The sequence below is a fragment of the Phaseolus vulgaris genome, chromosome 2, assembly GCF_051622355.1.
Source record: "Phaseolus vulgaris cultivar YP4 chromosome 2, ASM5162235v1, whole genome shotgun sequence".
In the NCBI taxonomy this organism is placed as follows: Eukaryota; Viridiplantae; Streptophyta; class Magnoliopsida; order Fabales; family Fabaceae; genus Phaseolus; species Phaseolus vulgaris.
The window spans coordinates 1,068,330-1,089,062 of record NC_143499.1 but is presented as its reverse complement, the minus strand read 5'-3'; the positions used below and the strand labels follow the sequence as shown (position 1 = coordinate 1,089,062).

Genomic DNA, 20,733 nt, shown 5'->3' with positions numbered 1-20,733 from the left:
GTTCTTTCTCAGTTCTTGTGTTGACTAAAGACTAGTTTTTATTTACCAAACCATGTAAAAAAAAAAGAATTTACTGTGACTATATAAGGTTAATTGAATTTTGTCTCCCTTTGTGGCCTGCAACGTCACATAGTTCCATTTGCATTTTGTATTTACATAGCATATAGTATGGTAGTATTGTAGTATTAGATAATAATATATTCAATCAAACTAAATTGGGCCTGTTATTCTCTCATATCACAATAAAAAAAATACTTTGGTTAGTTTTACATTTCAAATTTTGAACTGTAATAAATACTTTGGTTAGTTTTACATTTCCAATTTTGAACTGTAATAATTTGAAGTGACACATCTATTCTGAAGTTCATCAAAGCTAAAGAAGTAACACTATTAAAGAACCTCAACACATGGAAGACTGAATGTGTAGTCAAAAGCTAATATTTATTCCTCTTTGTTGACCAATTATATTTCTTAGTTGTGTAAACAAATGAATCCCTTTCCAATGCCTTCTCTTACTACATACCAGCTATGTTGTCCAACCTCTTATTTCGTTTTTCAAATGCAATCACACATAAATACACTATTAAATACACTATTAAGTTGGGCAATTACATGCATGCTTAAATTAAAGTTTTCACATGTAAATTGAGATAAAAAAAATGTTATATTCTCAGTTTTGATAACTAAATTTATGGTTCCATTTTTTTTATTAAAAATGTGATATAAAATTGATAATACTACTACTATAAAGTATTTCTACCTGATGTTGTTCCTACATGAATACTCTAGTAGGAATTAGTAGGAATTTGAACTTTGCTGTAAATAAACTAGAAAATTGAACTCTGAAAATTGGAGTATATTTGTTAAGATTTGAGGGAGTGGATTTAAGATTTGAGAATAAGTGTGAAGAAATTAAAGTTTTTTGGATTAAAAATTAATTTGGGAGAAATTTTTAGTGAAATTTGTGGGTGATGTAATGGTTGTAAGGATATTTTTAACTTTTGTAAAAGATTTAAAATGTAAGTTTGCAAATTTACCCTTATCTTTAAAAATATTTAAATAATGAAATATGAGATATTTTTTTATGTAGATTTGAATTAATTAAAATTTTGATAAATTATTTTTCATACTTAAATAATTATTTTTAGAAAAAATACAAGTTAATTATCATTATTCGAATATGAAAAGTTTTCATAAAAATACATTTTTGGTTAAAAAATAATTGTAAGGAAATTATAAAATAATGTTTGAAAAATAATTTGAAATACTTAAATTTTTGTAAAATTATTTTCGAAAATATGAGTTAGTTATTATTGTTGAAACATATAAAGTTTTCATAAATATAAATATTTTTGTTATAACTTGAATTGCAATATTGATTTTTTTTTTTAAGTTTTAAAAAATAATTTGAAATATAGTAAAAAGAATATTAAAGACATTTATTTTTATATCTACAGTCAAAATATAATAAATAACTAAAAAATGTAATAATATTCACTATGAAAAATAACTAGAAAATGTAATAATATTCACTATGAAAAATAACAATAATACATTAAAAATATAATCATTGTTGTTGATGAATTTCAATGTCATTCGTTAACTACTTACATTTTTTATTGTGCACCTCTCTTTTGTCATAATTGATAGCTCCACTTGAAGTTCATAATGTAGCTGCTTAGGATGGTACCAGGAGTTAATGCAGTACCATGATAAAGATTCCACATTCATCTAATCAATATGCACACCACCAACAACTACTAAGGACACCATACCAGGAGCTAAACACACCATCATCAGCTATTAAACACACCACCATAACAACTAACCACACCATCAGTAACTATTAACCACACCACCACCACAAGCTAACCGCACCCCACCACCAGTTAACCACACCACCACAGCTAATCACAAATACTTCAATAACAAACCCCTACAAAACCAAAATACACAATTTCTAAAAAAAACGTATATGAGAACCAAAATAAAGAGTGAATAAAGTTGTAACAAAACAACACCGATAAACGTGCGATGTAAGAACCAAAATAAAAAACCATAAAATAAGAACCCTAAACCAAAAAATCTCATAAAAAAATGAAAACCAAAATAAAAATTAAAAACCAGATTATAACCAAAATATGCTGATTCAAAAAAATTGTAAACCAAAATAATAATAAAGAACACAAAATGAGAACAAAAAATTGCTTATCCAAAAAATAGAAATGAAAACCAAAATTAAAAAATCACAAAATACATGTAATAACATGACAAATTGAGAAAAAAAATTAATTGATGTTGGCAACTTTAAATATTAAAAAAAATGCACCAAAATGGTGAAAAAGCCATGATGTTGGAGATCCCACATCGACTAGAGATTAAAGTTTTTCATTGTATATAAGTGGGTGCAAACCTCAATTCTATGAGCCGGTTTCATGGGGTTGAGTTAAACCTAAAGTCCATTCTTTAATATAGTATTAGAACCGAGCCTATTGTGTCACCCGCTATCGGACCACCTAAAATATATAGTCTCATATGTTAGAGATCCCACATAACATATAAAAAACATCTTCCATATTTTTTTTATACACACACAAAACTCTCAGAACCATCCACAGAGGGAGTACCTACACTGTTTTTGTTTCACAATTGTCACTGCAGTTGATGAAGAACCTCACCACAAGCACAACACCTTCTTCACCCTATTTAACACCGCAATAATGCTCCAACCACACTGCAGGGGTGACTTAAACAAGTTAGGAATCTCCCTACATGCATGCAAGACCTTTCCTTAAGAAATTTTCACGGATGTGCGCAGAGTTCATGGTAGAAGGTAACCGACTTCAGCAAAATAATAAGGAGAATGGAATAAATTAGTAGATCACTTTGAAATGGCATATACATCACGTATACAGTGAAGACTATCGGATGTAAACGACTGGAAACAAACACGGTGTAAGGGTGACATTATAACTCAATTTACTAGCAAATCTCGATAAAGAAAGGAATGGAAGTGACATCCAAACATAACAACAAACTAAATATATTGGTAAATAGTGCACGATCAACTGGTGCCCATAAACCTTTCAGTTCTAACAGAGCCACGATCACATCATTGAAGTTATTTTGTGCTGGACCAGAGTAAGCAACTTAGAAAGCAAAGACAAGGAAAGTACAAAAAACAACCATAAATAAAAAGTAACAGACTGACATACAAACTTCCTAATCAATACTCATCCTCTTCCTCGCCTTCTTCGCCTTCCCCAGGCTCTGCACCGACCTCCTCATAATCCTTCTCAAGGGCAGCCAGATCTTCACGAGCCTCGGAGAACTCACCCTCTTCCATGCCCTCACCAACATACCAGTGCACAAACGCTCTTTTTGCATACATAAGGTCAAATTTGTGATCAATGCGTGAGAAAACCTCAGCAACACTAGTGGAGTTAGAGATCATGCACACTGCCCTCTGCACCTTGGCAAGATCTCCCCCTGGAACAACAGTTGGAGGCTGATAATTGATGCCGCACTTGAACCCAGTGGGACACCACTCAACAAATTGGATAGTGCGCTTGGTCTTAATAGTAGCTACAGCTGCATTCACATCTTTAGGGACCACATCACCTCTGTACATCAGACAACAGGCCATGTACTTGCCGTGTCGAGGGTCGCACTTGGCCATCATAGAGGACGGCTCAAACGCGCTATTTGTGATCTCTGCAACTGAAAGCTGCTCATGGTATGCTTTCTCCGCTGAAATCACCGGAGCGTAGGATGAAAGCATGAAGTGAATCCTGGGATATGGTACCAGGTTAGTCTGAAACTCAGTAACATCCACATTCAGGGCACCATCAAATCTCAGAGATGCAGTCAGTGATGATATCACCTGAAAAAGGTCAGAACATGATCATGATGTTATAAAATGATAGAGCGGAATTTTTACTTCAATTGAAATGTGTTAAACAAACACAAACCTGAGAAACTAAGCGGTTAAGGTTAGTGTATGTGGGTCTCTCAATGTCAAGGGAACGCCTACAAATATCATAAATGGCTTCATTGTCAAGCAGCACAGCAACATCGGTGTGCTCCAAAAGGGAATGAGTGGAAAGGACACTGTTGTAAGGCTCAACCACAGAAGTTGAAACTTGTGGAGAAGGATAGACAGTGAAACCCAGCTTGGATTTCTTGCCGTAATCCACCGAAAGTCTTTCCAAGAGAAGGGAACCAAGACCAGAACCAGTGCCACCACCCACAGCATTGAAAACCAGAAAACCCTGGAGACCAGTGCAGTTGTCCGCAAGCTTTCTGACACGGTCCAAGCAAAGATCAACTATCTCTTTCCCAACTGATTAAAAGATCACCGTAAGAAAAATATGTTATTAGTCATTACAAAATGAAAGAGAATGCACAGCACAGTTTGTGAAATTCGTGAGAAAAGGGGAAAGAAACAGTACTGGTGTAGTGGCCACGAGCGAAGTTGTTTGCTGCATCCTCCTTTCCACTGATGAGCTGCTCAGGATGGAACAATTGGCGGTATGCGCCGGTCCTAACTTCATCAATGACAGTGGGCTCAAGATCTACAAAAACTGCACGAGGCACGTGCTTTCCTGCACCAGTCTCGCTGAAGAAGGTGTTGAAAGCATCGTCACCTCCACCTACCGTCTTATCGCTCGGCATCTGCCCATCAGCCTAAAACACCACACCACACCACACAACAACGCTCAAAATCCATCCATTCCAACCAATAACTTCTTCGCATATAGCACACTCAACAAAGGCTACAATAAACGCGCGTAGATTTCAATTTTTTTTAATCGAAGATGATTACTCAGGTATTGCTATTGATCGTGCATGGCAGAAGGTTATAGATCAAAGCGGATCCACACGCAATTGTCAATAAACAAGGAATTCGAGTTATAAATGAACTAAAAAAACGAAAAAAGTGTAACGTTATATAATGAGTTGTTGGATTGGTAATATCCGAAACGGATCTTGATTTTATGAGGAAGGGCAGGAAAAAAAAAGCAGTTGGATTACCTGAATGCCATGCTCGAGGCAATAGAGCTCCCAGCACGCATTTCCGACCTGAATGCCAGCCTGGCCAATGTGGATGGAAATGCACTCTCTCATTATCTCAGAGATGAAAATGGAAGGAAGAAGAAGAAGAAGAAGAAGAAGAAGAAGAAGAAGAAGAAAGAGAATAATGCAGAGGTTAGCGTTTATGAAGACGCCACTCCCTGTAGTTTGTGCTAGAATGTCCCGTTTTTCTGGTTCTTTCTTTCTTTCTTTTATAGGTGTGGATGCCTGCAACTTTATTGAACTCAAGAGCCAAAAACAGTGGGTAAGTGGAGGTTTAAACCTTAACCACGGTTAAGTTCGTTTCTTTTTATGCCACCCTCTGGGGAACATGAACTCAAACTTTATTCTTGTCCTATTTTACCCTCCTTCTTCCTGTTCAAAAGCTCTGTGACTCATCACCCTCCACGTGGATACCTTCTATGCAACGCAAGGTATACACATACTTCTTTCCAAATTAAGACTCACTTTCTCGGGTTATACCATTTCAATGGGTTCTAACCCATAACGCTCATTCTAACAAAGTCAAATTTTAAATCCAATCATGTTTTTGTGTTTATATAATACAAGATGGACAAATACAGCTGCTATTTTGTTTTTTCAATTTAATCAAAACTCTAATTAAAATGTATTTAATTATCAACACAAATCACAGAAAAATGAACCAAAATGCCAAAACTTTATGTAGCACATAGAATTAGTACGCTTACAAGGTTGTGAAATGGAAAAGAGTTTCTTTTCTTATTTTTTTTCTGAGCTATTGGATGGGTTTGAGTTCTTAATTTTCCATCCAAATTGTCCAACTTGATCAAACCTATGAAACTGTGAGGCTGTGACAATGTGCTTCAACCGTCTAACAAAACCATTCTCCATATTTTTGAGAAGTGCTTCTGAGAGGGGTCTTCTCTGTCAATACCCACTTGCTTTCAGGTCTCAGCAAGTGCAGCTTTTTGTATTGGAATCACCCTTACTTGAAAACCAAGCCTTCGTGAGGGAAAGATGAAGAAGAAAGTTCGGGCTTTCTTTAGGTTTCACCCTAAAAACCAAAACATACTGTCAACACTCCAACAAAGAGCTACTTCAACTCTCCACTGTATACTGTCTAGTACTTATCTTCAATAAATATTCAAACATCAATCTTAATTGCCAAAACTTGCTTCTTTTACAAATTTTCTATTGGAGAAGAGACAAACATCTTAAAATTAAAATTAACATTTTATGCAAGTTAAAAACAAATATTTATAAAATTTATGTGAGAAAGTTTCTATAATTAATTAATGTATAAGTTAGTTATAGTAAAACTTATTCTTTCAATCTCAAAAAAGTTTGTCTTTAGACCATGGCATATTTCTACCAATGTGACAACTTAGTATTATTAGGACGTTGGAATCAATCGTGTTACTTGTGTTAGGTGGGTGTGAGTTTTATAATATAATTTATATTTATAATATAAATATACAAAACTGTGTTAAGAATATCTGGATTAAGTTTATTTTCATAAGAAATATTTTGTTTACGAAAATTTAACACTATTGTACTAAAATTTACTCGTGAGATGGAGGAGGCAAGGATGATATAATGAGATGGATGTGGATTTTACTGTACTAGTATTTTTTTAAGTAAAATTTTATTACTTATTTTTGTATTTTGTATTCATATATACTAAATACAAATTTTGTGTTTCATTTTCATCTATGTTGGATAATGCACATAGTTACAACTTATGTATTGTCTTAAATATTAATTAACCTTTTTTTATAACAAATAAAACATTATATTATGAGACATTGAATATGATCAGGATAAACCTTTTTTATTCTGTGTCAAATACAAAAAATTAGTTACATAAATATTAGTAATAATATAAAAAACAATGTATAAATGTCCAGTAACTAAATAATAAAGTAAAATAATTATATATAATGAAAATTTCATAAGAGTTACAACATTAAAGTATCTATTACTTTTGTAAATATTGAAAAACAAATATTTAAGGAATTTGTGGAACTTCTTAGATATTAAAAAGTCAAAATATAATAAAAAAAGTTAACAGTGAAAGACAAAAATTTCGAATAAAGCAAAACTAACAACTAAAGAGAACAAATAACAGTAATGAAATTACTTTTGTAAATATTGAAAAACAAATATTTAAAGAATTTGTTCAACTTGTTAGATATTAAAAAGTCAAAATATAATAAAAAATTATACACTGAACGACAAAAATTTCAAATAAAGTAAAACGAACAACTAAAGAGAACAAAGATAACTTAGTAATGGAAAGGGTTAGACGCTTGAACACTCAAAAACAAAGAAGAAGGAACATTCTTATGTAACAATAAATAAAATAGAAATGATTAAATATGTACCCATTTCATCATATGAAATTAAAGTTTGTGTTTCATTAAATACAATATAAATGTTGAATGAACACACAGAAAAAAAAAACTGAAATCAAAATTTAATCAAAGTTATGATAAAAAGTAAAAGTACCTTAAGGATATCTAAGTGAACTTAAAAACGATTAAAGGATTAAAAATTATATAACAAAAAAACTTATTTTAAGTGAAATGAAAACAGAGACAAAAGAAAATAACGAAAACTAACTACTTTAGATTGTCAATAAACTTATAGTGTTTTATTAATTTAAAAATGTGACAAAAAATGGAAATATTTATTGTGAAAATGAAGATGGATAACAAATGAAGAAGGAAGTTTATTTGTAAGAAGAGTATGTGCCAAAGATACGGTATAAAGAGTGCAGGAAGGCATTTCTTAATAGGACATTATGGTTGTGACTTGACTTTCCAATTCACTACACACTTTTACTTTGATCAAAGAAAGGATTCACGAGCCATCATACATCCAACAATATTTGCATTTCATAAAAAAAAAAGAGATTTACATTTACATGCAATGAGTAACTAAACACTTACTCCTATAGCCATTAAATCCTTAACAATGAATCTGCTCAAAAGTTCGTCCTATGTAAGATTTCCAGCATACAGAGACATGAGTCGCTTTCATGTGGTGCCAACTGACACTCCAATGCAAAATTTGGGTCCTTTTGTGGACAGACATCATGGCAGTTTGTGGTCCTTGAGCAATTCAACAACCTTTCTCATGGAGGGTCTATTAATCGGAAATGCTGAGGTGCAGAGTAGGGCCACATTTAAAACCTTCTTAACCTCTTCATAGTCGCAAGAGGTTGGGTTCAGTCTTGGGTCCACAATCTTGGTCATAGTATAATATTTACCTCCTCCCATGTTGCGACTTCCTCTTACAGGAGATGCTGATAAAACAATCTCAGTGATCCATTTTACTATATCCTTGTTCTCACCGAATGAACAGTCATTTGGCCTCTTCCCGGTGATCAATTCCATCAGCACAACCCCAAAACTATACACATCACTCTTCTCGGTCACTTTCATTGTATAAGCGTACTCTGCAAAAAATCAGATAGGTAGAGGACATATTACCAATTAAGTTTTCCAAAACCATGAAAGTGTCCTACCAATATTTATAGTTGCCTAAACATTGGATGACCTCTGCTCACATTCAAACCAATTTCAATCGTCTCCATGCATGTTAAGATTCTAACTAGATAAGCCAAAATCATATTAAAGTATCAGCGATCTTTTAATTTAAGGTAAATCATCATCAAATGTTTGATTTTACGTTAAATAATAAAATAACTTCAAGTAGCCTATGTCTTTGTTGATGATCATGTTGGCAAATTCCCTCCCAACATAATTGTAAACGGTGTTCTTAAAAAACTGACCTGGAGCAATATATCCATAGGATCCCGCAACCCTAGACATATCAGCATTCTGGATTGTCTGATGCTGCAATGTCTTGGCGAGGCCAAAGTCTGCGACTCTTGGCACAAACTCATGGTCCAGCAAAATGTTATTACTCTTGACGTCCCTGTGAACAATTGGCGGCACACAATCATGGTGCAAATAAGCCAGCCCCTGAGCCGCACCCACCGCGATTGCGAACCTTCTAGACCACTCCAACTGCCCACACCTTTCCTCACCATGCAACACATCCCCTAAGCTCCCGTTCTCCATGTACTCATACACCAATACCCTAAACTCATCACCACTGCAACTAAACAACAGTTTCACAATATTCGCATGCCGAATCCTACCCAACGTCTCAATCTCTGCCCTGAACACCAATTCAGTGTCCGGCTTATGTGCACCGCCGAACAGCTTCTTCACTGCCACCGTCTGTCCCGTCTTCAGCCTCACCCTATAGACCCGACCCGAACTCCCTGCCCCAATCACGTTCTCCTGGGTTAAGTTCGAAACAATGTCTTCTTCATTGAACCCCACTCTCTGAAACGCGGTTGACATATACGAGCGCTTGGATTTACCGCGCGTCTTGCTCTTCAGGAACCACAACATGGATCCCACAAGGAGCGAAACGCAGGCAACTAAAACGACAATCGCAAGCAGAGAAAACGGCCGGCGTTTCGAACAAGGAGGCAGGGTTTTGATAACGGCGCTGCACAGACCCGGGTTTCCCCCTAGACTGGACAAATACATTTGCTGGTTGAAACCTGAAGGTACCTCCCCGTAAAGATTGTTATCAGATACGTTGAACTGGTTTAGTCTCAGGTTCGTCAACTCCACCGGAATCTCCCCCGTTAAAGAATTGCCGGCGAGATCAAGGTATGTCAAACCCTGTAAACTGCCAAGTTCCCGCGGGATTGAACCGGAGAATCGGTTAAACGACAGATTCAACTCTGTCATATCAGTCCAGAGGGCCACTTTACTGGGTATGTCGCCGGTGAACATGTTCTCTTGCATCTTAAGTTTCTGTAACTTTTTCAACCCAGTTACGCACGTGGGAACTTCACCGGTGAAGCGGTTCTTGCTGACGTCAATCTCCAGAAGGTGAGGGAGTTGGCAGATTGGCGTTGGGAAATTGCCAGAAAAAGCGTTAGCAGACAAAATGAGTTTGATGAGTGCCGTAGAGATGGAAGCAGAGACAGAACCTTGAAACCTGTTGTTGGACATTTCAAGAAACTGAAGCCCAGTAAGGGCCCAAAACGTTGGTGGCACCTCACCTGATAACTGGTTGTTCTGGATTCTGACGTACTGAAGTGAACCACACTCCCCGTATTGCTCAGGGAGCGTTCCGGAGAAGCGATTCCCGAACGTTATGAGACGCTCGAGCTTGTTTCTCTTGCAGAGGTACTTTGGCAACTCTCCCACGAAGTCATTCGTTGAGACATCGAATTCCTGTATGTCGGAGTTTTGTCCCAGATCTTGTGGGAGTTTCCCGGTGAAGCTGTTGTTGAAGAGTTTCAGCTGATGCAGGTTGGGGTTTGAAGCTAAACTTTCAGGAATTTCCCCCCCGAGAAGGTTGTCATTCAGGTTGAGAGAATAGAGACGCAAAGAAGCGATTGCGTGTGGTAGTTTTCCTGTGAGAGCGTTCTGAGAGGTATCCAAGAGAATTAAACTACTGAGGTTTCCTAAACCTTGGGGTAATTCACCGGAAAGCTGGTTTTCAAATAGTTCAATTTGTTCAACGTTTTTCAGACCTGAAATGCTGTTAGGGATGTTACCAGACAAACAGTTTTGAGATAAATCCAAGTTTTTGAGCGAGGTGAGGTTCCCGATAGTGGGTGGAATTTCCCCTACGAGGTTAGCACCAGCGAGAAACAGTGTTTCGAGACTAGAGAGATTTCCTAGTTGGGGAGGTAACGGTCCTGGTTTGAAGGGGTTATAAGCTAATTCCAAACGAGTTAACTCTCTGAGGCTGCCCAAAGAGGGAGGGATCGTTCCGCTCAGAAGGTTCCCGAATAAAACAAGCACTCTCAGACGTGGAATTTGTCCAAAACTCCCCGGAATGTCGCCAGTGAAGTTGTTTGTCGAAAGGTCTAATACTCTTAGTTCGGTGAACTCCGGTGGGAATTCCGGCAGGTTTCCAACGAAGAAATTGTCGGAGAGGTTCAAGAGACGAAGGTGGGAACAGAGGAGCAGGGAGTTGGGGGAGACAGAGTTGGAGAGAAAATTGGATGCGAGAGAAAGGTTTTGGAGGGTGTGAATGTGACAAAAACCGAAGGGGAACTCGCCGTAGATTCCAGTTTCGGAGAGGTCAATGGAGACAAGTGAATGGTTTTGTGCGTCGCAGGTAATGCCGGTCCAGTTGCAGGGGTTGTGGTCTGTGTTTGGTACCCAGTTTTGGAGACTTTTGTTTTTGTCTTCAAGCTGGGTGTTCTTAACCCGAAGTAGAATTCGAGACTCTCTTTGGAGGGAAAGCGTTTGGGATAAACCACTTGAGCACAATGTACATAAAAGTAAAAACAGAAACAATGGCTGAGGCATGTTGAACAATTTAAAGAGAGCGAAGCAAGGAAGAGTTTAATTTGCTCTGACCAAATGAGAATGCTTAACTTCTGATGGAACCTAAGGACCTTGTTCTTTGGTACGAGTCTCACACCGGCTCCTCCCCTCGTGATAGCTCCTCCTCTTCTTCATGCACGCGTGCAAATGGTGATAAGTGGAAAGCGGACATGACTGGTGGGAGCTCACGCGGTTCTCTTTGTTAAACGATTTAAAAGGGTCTCATCTTTTAGGATTATGAGATGGAAAGGTGAAGTTGATTGTGGAGTGGAAAAGGAACGTTTATGTATCAGAGACGTGATTCGCGTTGGCGTATTTTCAAAGTTGAGAGAAGTGGCAAAAAGGAACTACTTTTACTGTGCGTGCCGAACCTGAAGCGGAGAGCATGGGACACTGCCAATGGACAGAGGCATACTTCCACAAAGAAGAATCACTTTTGGGATCGCTTTCTGGTGGATGACACTTTGACACCAGCCAGATAAATGATACTGTTGTAGGTTCCTGGTATTATCAAAGAAAGCTGCACAGTAAGACTTTGGATACTTTGGTGTGTGGATCATCACATCATTTGAATTTGACACCAATTCTCTTTCCTCTTTCTTCTGCAGGAATATTGCAACTAAAAGGGCACCATACGAATTATAAGAGTTTCTGGTCCAATAACTCAGACATTCCAAAATTCACAAACTGAATTTGTTCCACCCAACACCTATATTCTACTGTAAGAACTACTAGTATTTTGGAAAGAATCGAATGTATGTGAAACAGGAATAAAATTATACACATCCACCTCATTGGGGTGAATTAGGTGCACAGAAGAAAGTGATCGATCAAAGAAAACAATAAACTAACTAATAATTCATTCCGATTTATTTTGTTACACCGTCGATTCCCATTTTATCTTTTAAAAAAATCATATTTATTTAAATACTCAGATTTTAATAACATATGAACAGTTTTAGTCTATGTAAGAAACCATTCACAGTGCTAGGATATAAACTATTTATTTACTCATAAAGATATCACAGTGTGAACTGTGAAGGTATCAATAGTTCATCGAACCTGATGTATGTTCTGAGTCACATTAAAAAGGCTAGAAGCTACCAAAATGTTACGAAATAAAACACTAACCGTTCCCTCACATGCGCACAATTAATTAAAAATAGAAATGCTTGATAATTTGGTACGTAGGTAGGTACAGTAGCACAGTCATGGGAGTGAGAAATAGTAAAACCCCACAGCTGAGATGGGAAAATGACAATAACACTACGCATAAGTTGTATTACGGATTTGAAAATAGAATTTTTAAAATACAGAAGTTAATGTTTGGGAAGAATGTGTAGCTCCTGGCTCTGCGTCGCCGTGAAGAATCAGCTATTTGGTACAAGACAGGAGTTGTCTCCCACCTCCTCCCCCTTGCAATGTTGTTCCCGATAGTCACTGTAAATAAAGAAATACTAGTAGTTAATGAAGCTCACTTCTTCCAATTCAACTTCATCAATAGTTCGAATTATACCACTATTTTATGCTTTAAGAGTAGTGACTAATGACGCAAACAATTAGTGGAGTCTCATCCAAACAAAATGTGCCACGGTTTACTCGTTGTTAGCCAAGAAATTACTACAAGCATGCCATGAGAACTTAACCAGCTCTCTCGTGATGGACCCTTTGGCAGCAAATACAGCATCACAAATAATGAACCGTATAATAAATGCATTTGCTGACTCTGCAGTTGTACTGCTGAATATATTGTCACCTTGTCAGTGCAATTCCCTATTAATCTTCATAGGGTGATAGTGACCTTTGCAAGTTGGCAAAAGAATTAGTTGTGAGTCGTGATAAAACATCATTTGGTCATTGAAATACAAAAAAAAGATACCTCTATTTACGCGTCATGAAGCGGTAGAATCATGCCCATTTATCATAATGTCATGGACTTCTTACTGGCTTTGGGAGTGAGGCACTACCAAGCATATGGCATATCTAATGTTACATTTCCTATAATAAAACAACTTGTAATTGAAACAAGAAATTAGTTGACCTACTTCAGCCTTCTGGTTTATAATTAGAGACATTCGCTATCAGATTCCCTGTTGCCACATCTATATAGAATCACACATATAAGCGACAAGAGAAGAAATACTATAATCTTCTGTTTATGGTATAACTTTTTTGACTTGGTTAACGAATATTGGGAATATTATTGTCACTTAGTCATTGGATTAGGTTCCTTAATTAACCTCTAAATGGAAATGGCTTTTAGCACTTGAACTTTTCTACAGCTGTGTTGTGTATGTCATGTTTCGACGTTGAAACAAATGCTACACATGTTGACCTGTAATGACCTGTGTTCAATCGAATAAATACCAAAATCTTAAATATTCGTTTCAAACAATATTCTCTGAAAATGTTTTCTGATTTCTGACTAGGGTTTCAGTCTGGGTTCACTAATTTTGATGCTTTTTATAACCCAAATTGAATATCGGAGTAGGTTAAAAAAAAGGCCTGGTAAAACATGTGAATAACTTGTTTATGTATGGATAATAAGCAAAAAGAGGGAAATGCCGCACCTTTTGACTGTACTGTAACACCACAGGAAAATTATTTTGAGGTTTGAAAATAAAATAAAGCATAAAGAAAACCGCGTTTGGTATACCACTAGTATTACTCACTTCATTCATATTTGTTATGATGATATACGCTCATTATTCAAGATATACATAAGATATTTGAGATGAAGGAATGCTGAACATTTCAAAGTGAACATTGAAGATGCTATGAATGTCTCACCCACCATTATGAATTACCCCAACCCAAAGAATGAGTTATTATTATTATTATTATTATTTCTAACCAGAATATAAAAACGTAAGATTGGAGTAATTAACTTTTATGATTAGCGACAATAAAATTAAAAAAATAATGGTTAATTAGTGTCATTCTCTGCAACATGAGGGAAGCCTAAGCATGATTTGCTTTGATAAATTTACCACATACATTGAGGTTTGTGTTTATTTGAGGCATTGGTTGATTTCAAGAATGAGTGCTAGCAAGTAGCACCAGTTTTAACTAAAATTTATTTATTAAAAATTATAAATAAACTTATGAATAGAAAACTAGATTTATTAAAGAGTATTATTGTTGATCAATTTTAACCAATAATAAAAGGTATGTTCGACAAAAATATATTATTAGCATTCTCTTGTATACGAACACTTTAAACTATATGAGTTGTTACAAATTCAGCTTCAATAATGTTCCTTTGTTTTAATAAATAAATAAATAAAATTGATTTTATCTTTAAATTCAATTAAATAAACAAACTCAAAATTTTAAAACTGAAAATACTTTAAGTGTGCATTATTGTAATTATCAAAATGTTAAGTAATTAATTATATCAACTAATCAATTAGTATATATAACATGATAAATGGTTTTATTCTTTGAACATGCGATTAAGAGTTTAATTGTTAACTCCGCATTAAGTAAAATCTCAAATTCACTTAAAAGAGTTGTCATTATTATACCATTTGTATGTTCAATTATTATTTTCCCCCTTGCTTTTATCTTAGTATCTTTTAACACAATAATATATATATATAATTAATTGGTAAGTTAAAAATACTTTAAAAATATTAGTTTCATAAATAAAAGTTAATCAAGCTATAAATTAAATTAATTGAACTAAAAAAGTCTGTTCAAGCTTCATAGTTTTATAGCAAATCGGGACTTTAAATTTCAGTTTCTGCTAAATGAGTAAAGTAGTATAACATTACATGTTTTCCAGGTGAAACTTAAGTTTTAAGTGCCCAATTCATGTTCCAAGTTATTGCGAGTACAATTCACATCTTTAACAAATTTTAAATCCATTAGGAACTTTGATTGAAGAAGTTCCTGAAGTAACAGCAGAGCTTGAAAACTGTTTCACCAAAAGAGAAAATGAAGAGGGGATAGCTAGGATATTAACACGAAGAAAAGTTTATCAGCCCTGCCATATATATTTCTTTGTAATCCTTATAGAAGCAGACACAAGCCACAATACAAATCTTCAATATATTTCCTTATGAAAAAATTAAGTGCTACCAAACATATTTAATACTTAGTGGATTAATAGAAAAATAAAAGAAGATTTAGAATCATTCTGATTAAAAACACAAATACTATCTGAACCTAAAAATATGGGTGGATGAAATTTCATAGGAATAATTGATTCATTGCACCGGATTCCTCCTCCGACAGATAAATGATAATCAGTAGCTATTTTCTTGACAAATAATTAATGACAGAACCGAAAGTGCAGAAAAGAAGAAAATAGCTTGAATCCATTATGAATGAAAGTTAACCGAAGAAGAAGGATGGTTATGAAGAAATCACAGGCACAGTATGAATAATTGCTGTGCCCAGAAAATGAGCATAAGTAATCAGAATATCAGATATCCTTATAGATAATGATGATACACGACCTAACCCAAGTGAAAAAAGTTGACCTTTTCTATGTGCTTCCCCTCCTCTTCAGAAGAACAAAAGCAGGAGAAAAGAAATTTGGACCAAATTTATTAACTTTTTCTGCTATAAAAGGGAACCATAAATCTAAAACTATCACTGCCTGGCTCCATTCTGTCTGCCTTTTTTTTCTGTGGAAAATTAACAAAAGAGAAAGGTGGGAAGAGCAAAGTTACATTGCAATCCTGAGGATTCGAAATTGCGGAGAAACGTTAGAAGCTCAGGTCTTGTTGGCGCAGCATGAGAAGGTGAAAATGTTATCTTATGTTGTTGGTGTGGGTTGTGTGTTGAGGGAGAGAAAGAAAAGGAAGTGTGCAGTAGTTTTGTTCTTCTCTTCATTATTGTTGTCTGTGAGAGAGAAGGAAAAGAAGCATGGGATAGGATAGGAAGAGAATGGTATATAAGAGAAGAGAAGAGAAGGGAAGAGAAGTGTGTTTTGTCTTGTTCGTGCGGCAAAGCAAATGCGTTTTTCGGCCGGTGACGGGCCTTTTTCGGCTTACGCTTTGTCCCCTTTTTTTTTCGTAAGACACAAAACTCTCCTTTTCTCTTTCGCATATTACCATATTAATTATTAATTACATTATCTTTTGATTGTATTGGCGGATTAATGTTCTAGTGTTCGCCATATCCTTAACCATCACATGTGTGTGTATGAGAGAGTGCGGATGCTGACTGATTTTTTAAGCAGTTCTTGGCCGGTTTTGTGCGACAAAAATCGTTTCAAACCCATCCTTCATTTTTTTACTATTTAGATTTGTACCATTATCACTACACTTAACATTCAAAAACCATACAACTTCTCTTTCCAAAGCCTTCTTGTCATGCTTGGCTTTAGGTTAGAGCACTGCATACGACGTGATTAAAACGGAACACAATCATGAAGCATAGCTTAATTCTTTGTCTTGCCCGATCAAGTCTAATGCTCATAACTTATTATCCACAGTATAGCATGGGTCGAATCTGATATCGTATATGAAGAGGTCGCCTACCGATATTCATATTTATTGACATTAATGTTGAATCAGCATAAATCAAGGGATCTTGGATAATCAACCTTAAATTGGAGGAAACAATATTTATTACTGAATTAAGTCAATAATAAAAACAAATACAAAGAGAAGGAAGAAAGAGAAGGAGGAGATCACTATCCTATATAAGAAAAAGAAAACAAGTCACAATACACACAACAAACTGGAAGTAATTCCAACTCATATTTTATACCATACTCGCTATATTTTATGGTCTTACTAACTTAAACGTCGGAGTATTTTCTACAGGTGGATCTCCCTCATTCCTTGGAAGTTGAACCACTCGAAACCTACCCGGATTCCGACCGACCTCATCTCGGCGATAATATTTGGAGTCTATCGTGGGGATAGTAAAACTTTTCCTACCTCCGTAATATATATGTAAAAATTTTCTTATTCCACAAGGCAACACACCACCCATAATGGACTGTCCTACCAAAGTTGATACAATTTGCAGCCACTGTGCCAGGTACACCAGCCTTGCTTTTAATTTTTAATGAGTATATTAATTTCTATTTTGTTATTATTTTCATTATGATTGACCACCTTGAACTCAACAATCAAATCATAATGGAAAAACATGTGTGAATAGATGAATGGAGTAAAATTGTCACATTGGTATACCTTGAACGTCATATATATTATTCATTGATTTGGTGTTCATGATATGTTACATAAATTTATCCGAAATTTTTCTAGATAAAAGATAATTAAAACTCAAAAGAAATATCATAATAAATAAAGTAAAATTGAATTAAATTTGTAATATGCATAGTTTAGTATGTATCAAATAAATTAAAATGGATGAATGTACTTATATCACTCTATAATAAGTTATTATTTTTATTTTATAAATTAGAAATATTGCCTCTTTGTGTCATCATAAAATATAATAAGGTGTTTTTATGAGTAATGAAGTTAACTTTTTATAAATGTTAGTATACCAAAGAACCTATCTTTTATCTAATTCTAAAATATTCTAAAATATTGTGTCCTATTGGTATGAGAATATGTTAAGAAATGTATGTTTCTATACAGGAAATCATGTTTATGTGATTCGGTGTCTGAATTCATTGTTATGACTTTATGTTATTAATGTTTTGTTTATTTCCTATTTTAAAATATTAAGAATTAGTTAATGAAATATTATTTTGATGTTGATTTATAAGTATTCTATTTTACTTATGTTGATTAAAACAATTTAAGTATTAATTAAATAATTAAAGAAATTAAAAAGAAAAACTTTAATTTGATGGCATGTTAATAAATTCGAAAATTATTATTGTAATTTAATATATAAATTCTTAAAATTCTATTATAAATGAAGAAATAAATACGGCCATACTTTTTTTTCAATTAGAAGCATGAATTTATACGACTACAAATGAATTATTTTAAAATATATTTGGTAAGAATTAGGTAAAAACAATTTTGGAAATTTTTTTGAAATTTTTGTTAATGGTGTTTATAATACATTTCTAGACTTTAAGAAGTTTTTTACTGTTTTTAAATGGATTTAATTTTCTATTGGTTGAATTTGTCCCGTTTTGGGTTTTATTTGGTTAAAACATTCAAGAGATGTTTATGGAAAACTAGAAGAAATGTTATGTTAATAATGTATGGTGTTTATGATTTTTTCTAAATTTTATATATTCACTTAATAGTTTATAATAATATAATCTGTACACGGCGAATTTAAGTTTTTAAAATTTATGAAAAGTGAAAAAAAAATAGTATTATCACCCTGAAAGTTTATCCGGATGTTTACAAGTATTTAAATATGTTTTTATTATTATTAAGGTGAATTTTTTTTTACTATAAAATTATCTTTTATGTTATTATATATACATTAGAAAACTTATACAAAGTATTATGATTTTTTTTAATATTATTTGATTTTATAACAGATTTAAAAAAAAATAAAAATAAAAAATGTTTTGCTTATTTATTAATATAACTTACCCATTCATCCAGACCTTTTTCTTCTATAGTTTTTAAAGATCATGTCATATTTTGTTATAAAAAATCACTATATTACAATGTTGTTCTTATTAAAGAAAGAGTATAGAAGTAAGTGAAAGAGGGAAAAATAATGATGGAAGTTCAATTTTCTGTCAAGTTTATTTCTTTTAATTTTTATATTTATTTATCTTGATTAAGAGTGCATACACTATTTATTCACTTTATTTTACATACCAAATTTAAAAGAATGGGTTGGCACGTTTGCACTATGAGTCATAAGATTTTGTCCTGGTGATGGATTATGTTGTTGCATTATTAAATATATTTTGACCAACAAAAAATAATGAATCTCATAAATTTTGAAAATCCATTTGATAGAAAGTTTATTAAGTTAAAAATGTCAAAATTCAGGAATTAAAAATGGTTTCTTGTATACGAACAAATAGCAGTTACAAAATATATAGACTATTTATGTTTTTGAACAGTTTCTCTTACAATGATCATTCCGTTGGAGAGTTTTTATTTAGTTGTTTCTAAATTATTTGATAGGAGGTTATACCAAGGACATGGAATGTGGTGAATCTACGTTTCTATTATAGTTAAGTTTTAATTATTGTTTGTAATATGAGGGTTGGTTGGTTTGTGTTTTACAGCTTGAGTTATTTCAAACACACTCACCATCTAAGGGTTTTAACCTTCCATGGAGTTGAACAAGACCTCAACCTACAAATAAAGGTACAAATACTTTGTAAAAAACATATTATCCATGAGTTTTTTGTATGAGTCATTTCAAATTTTGTAGAAATTTATATGTACATTTGGAAGACGAGCAGGATAATTATGAGCTCCTCAAAGAAAATATTTTTATCATAAGTATGTTCAAAATTTGTATATCAATGATGTATATATTCAAAAAATTAGCATAATAAAAGCAACTTTTAGCTTCATTGGCTTATGCTTGAGGCTAGGGGGTTGTAGTGTTATGGGTTGAGCCCGGTGTTAAGAGATATGTAAGTTGATTGTAGATCGTCAGAGTAAACTTGGTTTTTAGCTTCATTGACTTATGCATGAGGCTAGGGGGTTGTAGCGTTATGGGTTGAACCCGATGTTAAGAGACATGTAGGTTGATTGTAGATCGTCAGAGTAAACTTGGCTTTTAGCCTCATTGGTTTATGCTTGAGGCTAGGGGGTCGTAGCATCATGGGTCGATCCCAATATTGCATATGAAAAGGTCGCATACCAATATTCATATTTAAGGACATTAATGTCGTATCAGCGTAAATCAAGGGATTCCGGATAGTCAACCTTAAATAGGATGAGACCAAATTTATTACTGAATTAAGTCAATAATAAGACCAGATATAAGGAGAAGGATGAGAGCAAAATCCTATATAAGGGAAAGAAAACAAGTCATAATACACACAACAAATAGGAAGTAATTCCAACTCATATTTTATATTATACTCACTATATTGTATGTTTTTACTGACTTGAACGTCGAAATATCTTCTACAGGTGAAACCCCCTATCTCATTCTTTGGAAGTTGAATCATTACAGCTTAAAGGAAGACCACTCGAAACCTACCCAGATTCCGACCGACCTCATCTCTACGAGATCATACACCCTTATCATTTGTTAGTCCTCCCTTATCATTTGTTAGTCCTCAAGTGACCAAACTAGTAATCATATCTAACCGATACTTCAAGTTTTTTTTCATATACGAAGAAACTAAACTCTTTTCCAATCCTTAGTGCATTAACCTAAAAATCTTAAGAGATTTCTCTTATAAATATACCACAATCCTAAATTA

General features: G+C 34.2%; 2 protein-coding genes across 3 annotated transcripts; both read right to left on the bottom strand.

Annotated features, from left to right (window-relative positions):
- Nucleotides 1-2,956: 2,956 nt before the first annotated feature.
- On the bottom strand, nt 2,957-5,394 carry LOC137810005 (tubulin alpha-4 chain). Of its 2 annotated transcripts, none has more exons than XM_068611104.2 (4): nt 5,035-5,394; nt 4,452-4,686; nt 3,972-4,342; nt 2,957-3,883 (listed from the first exon to the last, which is right to left on the bottom strand). In XM_068611104.2, exons 1-4 carry the CDS (start codon nt 5,125-5,127, stop codon nt 3,227-3,229), a joined length of 1,356 nt encoding a protein of 451 aa, XP_068467205.1. In that variant the 5' UTR covers nt 5,128-5,394; the 3' UTR covers nt 2,957-3,226. The 2 variants fall into 2 exon arrangements, with proteins under 2 accessions (XP_068467205.1, XP_068467206.1); XM_068611105.2 differs by having other exon boundaries at nt 4,452-4,775; nt 5,035-5,238.
- A 2,536-nt stretch (nt 5,395-7,930) lies between these two features.
- HSL2 (HAESA-like 2) lies at nt 7,931-12,049 on the bottom strand. Its single transcript, XM_068611103.2, has 2 exons — nt 8,852-12,049; nt 7,931-8,515 (listed from the first exon to the last, which is right to left on the bottom strand). Exons 1-2 carry the CDS (start codon nt 11,409-11,411, stop codon nt 8,151-8,153), a joined length of 2,925 nt encoding a protein of 974 aa, XP_068467204.1. The 5' UTR covers nt 11,412-12,049; the 3' UTR covers nt 7,931-8,150.
- Between the last annotated feature and the right edge of the window lie 8,684 nt (nt 12,050-20,733).